This window comes from Procambarus clarkii, chromosome 28 (genome assembly GCF_040958095.1).
Source record: "Procambarus clarkii isolate CNS0578487 chromosome 28, FALCON_Pclarkii_2.0, whole genome shotgun sequence".
NCBI lineage: Eukaryota > Metazoa > Arthropoda > Malacostraca > Decapoda > Cambaridae > Procambarus > Procambarus clarkii.
This window is the reverse complement of record NC_091177.1, coordinates 45,227,573-45,236,054: the sequence shown is the minus strand read 5'-3', so window position 1 is coordinate 45,236,054 and position 8,482 is coordinate 45,227,573. Positions and strand designations below refer to the sequence as shown.

General features: G+C 45.3%; 1 protein-coding gene across 1 annotated transcript; it reads left to right on the top strand.

The window, feature by feature from the left end:
• The first annotated feature begins 5,374 nt into the window (after positions 1 to 5,374).
• LOC138369500 (hyalin-like) lies at positions 5,375 to 8,059 on the top strand. The gene is made up of 4 exons (XM_069332758.1): positions 5,375 to 5,475; positions 6,384 to 7,072; positions 7,133 to 7,365; positions 7,598 to 8,059. The coding sequence occupies exons 1-4, from the start codon at positions 5,375 to 5,377 to the stop codon at positions 8,057 to 8,059; spliced, it is 1,485 nt and encodes a 494-aa protein (XP_069188859.1).
• The last annotated feature ends 423 nt before the right edge of the window (positions 8,060 to 8,482 follow it).

Genomic DNA, 8,482 nt, shown 5'->3' with positions numbered 1-8,482 from the left:
CCTTATGTGGTGGTGTCACCTGTCGGCTTTGTTGTGGTGGTGATCACCAAATATCGAATCCGATATTTTGTTAAAACTTCCCTCAGGACAACTGTGGCACTGTAGCTATAGTTTCCCTCAGGACAACTGTGGCCCTGTAGCTATAGTTTCCCTCAGGACAACTGTGGCCCTGTAGCTATAGTTTCCCTCTGGACAACTGTGGCCCTGTAGCTATAGTTTCCCTCAGGACAACTGTGGCCCTGTAGCTATAGTTTCCCTCTGGACAACTGTGGCCCTGTAGCTATAGTTTCCCTCTGGACAACTGTGGCCCTGTAGCTATAGTTTCCCTCAGGACAACTGTGGCCCTGTAGCTATAGTTTCCCTCAGGACAACTGTGGCCCTGTAGCTATAGTTTCCCTCTGGACAACTGTGGCCCTGTAGCTATAGTTTCCCTCAGGACAACTGAGGCCCTGTAGCTATAGTTTCCCTCTGGACAACTGTGGCCCTGTAGCTATAGTTTCCCTCAGGACAACTGTGGCCCTGTAGCTATAGTTTCCCTCTGGACAACTGTGGCCCTGTAGCTATAGTTTCCCTCTGGACAACTGTGGCCCTGTAGCTATAGTTTCCCTCGGGACAACTGTCGCCCTGTGTTACGGACCCGAGCCCAGCGTCGTAACACGGAGCTGTGACGACCACGCCATCTGTGAGTCGGCTCCCGAAACCCCCTCCAAATGGACGACGCCATCTAGTGAGGACAGGATATACCGGCCACAGGGGCTGGTTTCCCGTCTTGATCAGCTAGTAATGTAGCCGCTGCTGACCTCTGGTGAGGTGGCGCTTAGACAGCAACGCCATCTATGGAGTGGATAGGTGGACGTTTGTGTTTAAGCCGGTAAGTGAGGTGCCCTAGAGTGTAACTAGTACTGATGACGTGTCTGATTACAGAGTCGACCTGGGACTGCTGTATTGGACGATGTGGGAGTCTACCCGAGGCAGCCAGAGTCTCTCCAAGTGTTTGCTGTAGAAGCTGTGAGTCACCCCCCGGATGAACACTGTTGTATTAGCCTGCCTGTGACGTGGCAGTTGAGGAATTGTCGTACCCGGGGCTGACTGGTGGAGAAGACTAGCCACTGGGGTGTTGTGGTGAGGAGAGTGATCTGTGGAATCACACGAGGCTTCTGCCTAGGGCTCGCAACCTTAGTATCGGTCGTGGAGTGGCCTACGCAGCGTAGCTGATTGGAACCTGCCAGCTACAGGCCGGATTTGTGGTTGAAGGCCTCCACGACGGTGCACCCAGTGGGACTGTGATTTGGCTGGCCGGGGTAGACTCGCCTAGAGAATCTAAGGATTCATCGTGAGGCCACGAGAAGAGGACCAGGGCTACTCATCATGAGCACCGTGGAGCATCCCGTGTCTTCGGAGGAAGACGAGTTATTGTAAATAAGAAGTGTTGTAATAGCAACCTCGCAGGTGACTGTGATATATTTATTTATGGTGGTGGTAGCAATATATATTTAATTTTGTGTATTTGTATCCCTTCCCCTTTTAATTTACTTGCGTTACGGAACACACCCCTTGAAAGCCACTACTAACTTGGGGCCGGATACCCAAACTCTAATAACATCAGAGAAGAACCCCAGTTGCGACCCAATAGGGCCATAACACCCTGTAGCTATAGTTTCCCTCAGGACAACTGTGGCCCTGTAGCTATAGTTTCCCTCAGGACAACTGTGGCCCTGTAGCTATAGTTTCCCTCAGGACAACTGAGGCCCTGTAGCTATAGTTTCCCTCAGGACAACTGTGGCCCTGTAGCTATAGTTTCCCTCAGGACAACTGTGGCCCTGTAGCTATAGTTTCCCTCTGGACAACTGTGGCCCTGTAGCTATAGTTTCCCTCAGGACAACTGAGGCCCTGTAGCTATAGTTTCCCTCAGGACAACTGTGGCCCTGTAGCTATAGTTTCCCTCAGGACAACTGTGGCCCTGTAGCTATAGTTTCCCTCAGGACAACTGTGGCCCTGTAGCTATAGTTTCCCTCAGGACAACTGTGGCCCTGTAGCTAGTTTCCCTCAGGAGAACTGTGGCCCTGTAGCTATAGTTTCCCTCAGGACAACTGTGGCCCTGTAGCTATAGTTTCCCTCAGGACAACTGAGGCCCTGTAGCTATAGTTTCCCTCAGGACAACTGTGGCCCTGTAGCTATAGTTTCCCTCAGGACAACTGTGGCCCTGTAGCTATAGTTACCTCAGGACAACTGTTGCCCTGTAGCTATAGTTTCCCTCAGGACAACTGTGGCCCTGTAGCTATAGTTTCCCTCAGGACAACTGTGGCCCTGTAGCTATAGTTTCCCTCAGGACAACTGAGGCCCTGTAGCTATAGTTTCCCTCAGGACAACTGTGGCCCTGTAGCTATAGTTTCCCTCAGGACAACTGTGGCCCTGTAGCTATAGTTTCCCTCAGGACAACTGTGGCCCTGTAGCTATAGTTTCCCTCAGGACAACTGTGGCCCTGTAGCTATAGTTTCCCTCAGGACAACTGAGGCCCTGTAGCTATAGTTTCCCTCTGGACAACTGAGGCCCTGTAGCTATAGTTTCCCTCAGGACAACTGTGGCCCTGTAGCTATAGTTTCCCTCAGGACAACTGTCGCCCTGTAGCTATAGTTTCCCTCAGGACAACTGAGGCCCTGTTGCTATGGAGCTCCCCTCAGGACAACTGTGACTATCTTTTCATTATTAATTAATCTATGCAACATATGCAACGAAGTAGTTTCCATCTGTGAATATTTCGGTCGCACAAATAATTTAAAGTTCCAGTGAGCTATTGCTCTCTGGGAGCATTTTTTTTAAATCATTACACAAAAACAAAATAAAGAAACACACAAAGAGAATGGGATTGTAGGACAAACTAACATAGAAAGTGCATTGGACGGAACTAAAAAATCTCTAATGCGTTGTCTGTATATTTTTCCGTGGCTACGGGTGTTCTTCTTCCAGTCTGAGGTGGTACGCCATTTCCCTATTAAATGCAAATCTTTTAAATGTCATAACTATAACCTCCGCTCTCCTGTATTTAGTAATCCAAAAAAGCAACTTAAAGCAAATGTTAAATGGTTGCTACTCTTTGGCAATCACCATGTTCTAACTGCTAATTACACACTTATGCAATATTTGTTAAAAGTCTCTGATCAATAAATAACTCAATGTTTTTTATGGACAACTAAATAACAATTTCATAAAAATATTTAAGACCGTTTACACATAATGAACCTCAACTCTTGGCTAAGCGATTATATAAGCTTCCAGCTATCAGCTGGACAATGTTGAATTTGTCTAATGGGAATGTGACGCAGATCTGGGAGTCATAGTTACTAGGGACCTCAATATTAGAAATCAATGTTTCGCTCAATGAAACTAATGATGCTTGGCTTGATAAGTAGGAGAGTTAGCAATAAAATATTCCTCGGCTTTACCTCTTCCTTAATACCATGTTGATCATCTTGTCGGTTAGAGTCACCGCACTGTTAAAAGACAAAAGCAATTTTGGGAATTAGAAACCTCTCATGTGAAGAGAGGTAGCGTGTTGGTGCTGGTCCTGAGAGAACACTGTGAGTATGACTGTATAACACATGGAAGGGATGAAAGGAGAAGTATGAATGAAGGAACTCTGCCTAACACTTTAGCCCTCGGGAACGGAACACTAAACGTACAGGTAGCGAGACCGTTGCCGCTCCGGCCACTCTCAGAGAGGATAAACCAGTTGAAGAGGTAACACGGCCGGATTGAACACATGGATAAAAGGGTTTAACAAATGTGATATTAATGTTTTAAACACCACATTTAACACGACATTAATATTCACGTAAATTAAATAAGATCCATAAAACAAACGGTTCGGAAATATGGATGTTGATTTATGGAACATATTAATATGGTAACATGAGAGACTTGGGATCGTTGGACCAATAACATAGAGGAAACTAATACGTTTAGTGTACATCAGTTCTTCCAATGTTCTTAATTAGTGGCTAAACGATGATCTCTTCCTTCGCTGATACTGTTCCTCACTAACTCATGTACACTGGCTCAGTGTACATGAGCTAAGGGAGAAATATCTCAGTGTACATGAGCTAAGGAAGAGAAGTCTCAGTGTACATGAGCTAAGGAAGAAATATCTCAGTGTACATGAGTTAAGGGAGAAATGTCTCAGTACATGAGCTAAGGAAGAGAAGTCTCAGTGAACATGAGCTAAGGAAGAGAGTCTCAGTGTACATGAACTAAGGAAGAGAGTCTCACTGTACATGAACTAAGGAAGAGAGTCTCAGTGTACATGAACTAAGGAAGAGAGTCTCAGTGTACATGAACTAAGGAAGAGAGTCTCAGTGTACATGAACTAAGGAAGAGAAGTCTCAGTGTACATGAATAAGGAAGAGAGTCTCAGTGTACATGAACTAAGGAAGAGAGTCTCAGTGTACATGAACTAAGGAAGAGAAGTCTCAGTGTACATGAATAAGGAAGAGAGTCTCAGTGTACATGAACTAAGGAAGAGAAGTCTCAGTGTACATGAACTAAGGAAGAGAGTCTCAGTGTACATGAACTAAGGAAGAGAAGTCTCAGTGTACATGAATAAGGAAGAGAGTCTCAGTGTACATGAACTAAGGAAGAGAATCTCAGTGTACATGAACTAAGGAAGAGAGTCTCAGTGTACATGAACTAAGGAAGAGAAGTCACAGTGTACATGAACTAAGGAAGAGAAGTCACAGTGTACATGAACTAAGGAAGAGAAGTCACAGTGTACATGAACTAAGGAAGAGAAGTCACAGTGTACATGAACTAAGGAAGAGAAGTCACAGTGTACATGAACTAAGGGAGAGAAGTCTCAGTGTACATGAACTAAGGAAGAGAAGTCACAGTGTACATGAACTAAGGAAGAGAAGTCTCAGTGTACATGAACTAAGGAAGAGAAGTCTCAGTGTACATGAACTAAGGAAGAGAAGTCTCAGTGTACATGAACTAAGGAAGAGAAGTCTCAGTGTACATGAACTAAGGAAGAGAAGTCTCAGTGTACATGAACTAAGGAAGAGAAGTCTCAGTGTACATGAACTAAGGAAGAGAAGTCTCAGTGTACATGAACTAAGGAAGAGAAGTCTCAGTGTACATGAACTAAGGAAGAGAGTGTCAGTGTACATGAACTAAGGAAGAGCTGTCTCTCCGCCGCTGGACATCATGCTCCCTTCACGTGCCTGAGCTCCTTGTTGCCTGCTTGTTGTTCTAAAATTCATAAAAATATATACATTACTTTCAGCACTTTACAACATCCCATCTGTTCTTCGTCTCTTTTTCTTCCTTGCTAATCAGTTTTCAGAAATGTTCCTCCTTCTCAGCCTTGTCTCTGTGTTAGTTCATGTACGCCGAGACTTACAAAATCTTGCTGGGAGATAACTACTGCCTTCTATCCCACGTGATCCCTGCCCAGGAGTCGCCAGGAGTCCAGCTCGGTACACGGTACAATTGTGAGCGTTGATTACACTCCACGAGTACACAACATGAACTATTGAACACAATCCTCCAAAATTAATAGTACTTACAGAAACTATTGGCCAAACGTACATAAATTGACTCTTGTACCCAAAATAATTAAAAAAAAAATTACTATTGGCATACCAAACCTAATCTGCTTAGGCTTAATTATGCAATCGAAGACATAAATGAACAATCCTTGACCAAATATACGTAATCATAGGGGCTAGTTTAGTACATATATTTATAAGCCTGTGAAAGTTCTGGCTAGATTGTTGCCTTTTTCATGTGTCGTCTAATAGAACAATATATTTTCTGGGTGTAGCTGTCCATGCTTGTACACTCAAGCAATAATTGATGTAAGATTATTATTATTCAATGACGAAAGGATGACCTTCCACAAGACGGGACGGGACACGACCCTCGCCCGCGAGTGTTCACCGCCAACTGTGTTTACTAGTTGTGTTTTTGCGGGGGTTGAGCTTTGCTCTTTCGGCCCGCCTCTCAACTGTCAATCAACTGTTTACTAACTACTTTTTTTTTTCCCCACACCACACACACACACACTCCCCCCAGAAAGCTGCCAGTGACAGCGGACTAACTCCCAGGTACCTATTTACTGCTAGGTAACAGGGGCATTCAGGGTGAAAGAAACTTTGCCCATTTGTTTCTGCCTCGTGCGGGAATCGAACCCGCCCCACAGAATTACGAATCCTGCGCGCTATCCACCAGGCTACGAGGCCCCGTAGTTACTGTGTAGTTAGAGCCAGGTCAGAGGCAGCCTTGAACACGTAAACACAACCGTGATCAAATTCATGAATATACAGAAAATTATTAATAAAAAATACTTAAATGAAGTTGAATAAAATGAAAGACTCGGTGGAGTGACTCAGGGTAACAGTTGGTGCTGGTGTTACTGACCCCAGTGTTACAGTTGGTGTTACTGACCCCAGTGTTACAGTTGGTGTTACTGACCCCAGTGTTACAGTTGGTGTTACTGACCCCAGTGTTACAGTTGGTGTTACTGACCCCAGTGTTACAGTTGGTGTAACTGACGCCAGTGTTACAGATGGTGCCGGTGTTACTGACCACAGTGTTACAGTTGGTGTTACTGACCCCAGTGTTACAGTTGGTGTTACTGACCGCAGTGTTACAGTTGGTGTTACTGACCCCAGTGTTACAGTTGGTGTTACTGACCCCAGTGTTACAGATGGTGCTAATGTTACTGACCCCAGTGTTACAGTTGGTGTTACTGACCCCAGTGTTACAGTTGGTGTTACTGACCCCAGTGATACGGTTGGTGTTACTGACCCCAGTGTCACAGTTGGTGTTACTGATCCCAGTGTTACAGTTGATGTTACTGACCCCAGTGTTACAGATGGCGCTGGTGTTACTGACCGCAGTGTTATAGTTCGTGTTACTGACCCCAGTGTTACAGTTGGTGTTACTGACCCCAGTGTTACAGATAGTGCTGGTATTACTGACCCCAGTGTTACAGTTGGTGTTACTGACCCCAGTATTACAGATGGTGCTGGTGTTACTGACCACAGTGTTACAGTTGGTGTTACTGACCAGTGTTACAGTTGGTGCTGGTGTTACTGACCCCAGTGTTACAGTTGGTGTTACTGACCCCGTGTTACAGTTGGTGTTACTGACCCCAGTGTTACAGTTGGTGCTGGTGTTACTGATCCCAGTGTTACAGTTGGTGTTACTGACCCCAATGTTACAGTTGGTGTTACTGACCCCAGTGTTACAGATAGTGCTGGTATTACTGACCCCAGTGTTACAGTTGGTTTTACTGACCCCAGTGTTACAGTTGGTGCTGGTGTTACTGATCCCAGTGTTACAGTTGGTGTTACTGACCCCAGTGTTAAAGTTGGTAGCTGGTGTTACTGATCCCAGTGTTACAGTTGGTGTTACTGACCCCAGTGTTACAGTTGGTGTTACTGACCAGTGTTACAGTTGGTGCTGGTGTTACTGACCCCAGTGTTACAGTTGGTGTTACCGACCCCAGTGTTACAGTTGGTGTTACTGACCCCAGTGTTACAGTTGGTGCTGGTGTTACTGACCCCGGTGTTACAGTACGTGTTACTGACCAGTGTTACAGTTGGTGTTACTGACCAGTGTTACAGTTGGTGTTACTGACCCCAGTGTTACAGTTGGTGTTACTGACCCCAGTGTAACAGTTGGTGTTACTGACCCCAGTGTTACAGTTGATGTTACTGACCCCAGTGTTACAGTTAGTGTTACTGACAACAGTGTTACAGTTGATGTTACTGACCCCAGTGTTACAGTTAGTGTTACTGACAACAGTGTTACAGTTGGTGTTACTGACCCCAGTGTTACAGTTGGTGCTGGTGTTACTGATCCCAGTGTTACAGTTGGTGCTGGCGTTACTGACCCCAGTGTTACAGTTGGTGCTGGTGTTACTGACCCTAGTGTTACAGATGGTGCTGGTGTTACTGACCCCAGTGTTACAGTTGGTGCTGGTGTTACTGACCCTAGTGTTACAGATGGTGCTGGTGTTACTGACATATATGAAATATATGATATGATATATGATATATGATAGGATATATGAAATATTATGTTAGAATTCTATTTTTTAGCATAATTGGGATTGATTATACATATTGAGGTATAAATATAGTTGTTATAAGGAATTTTACCAAGTTACGTAGAGGCGTTGGTAAGTGGCACGTAGTAGAGGCGTTGGTAAGTGGTACGTAGTAGAGGCGGTGGTAAGTGGCACGTAGTAGAGGCGTTGGTAAGTGGTACGTAGTAGAGGCGTTGGTAAGTGGCACGTAGTAGAGGCGTTGGTAAGTGGCACGTAGTAGAGGCGTTGGTAAGTGGCACGTAGTAGAGGCGTTGGTAAGTGGCACGTAGTAGAGGCGTTGGTAAGTGGCACGTAGTAGAGGCGGTGGTAAGTGGCACGTAGTAGAGGTGGTGGTAAGTGGCACGTAGTAGAGGCAGTGGTAAGTGGCATGTAGTA

Bases quoted from the DNA above. Each gene is read 5' to 3' on its own strand.
- LOC138369500 (XM_069332758.1), top strand. From the start codon at position 5,375: ATGTACGCCGAGACTTACAAAATCTTGCTGGGAGATAACTACTGCCTT. The intron at 7,073-7,132 runs GTTGGTGCTGGT...CCCGTGTTACAG, and splicing joins TGTTACTGACCAGTGTTACA to TTGGTGTTACTGACCCCAGT. The intron at 7,366-7,597 runs GTTGGTAGCTGG...CCAGTGTTACAG, and splicing joins TTACTGACCCCAGTGTTAAA to TTGGTGTTACTGACCAGTGT.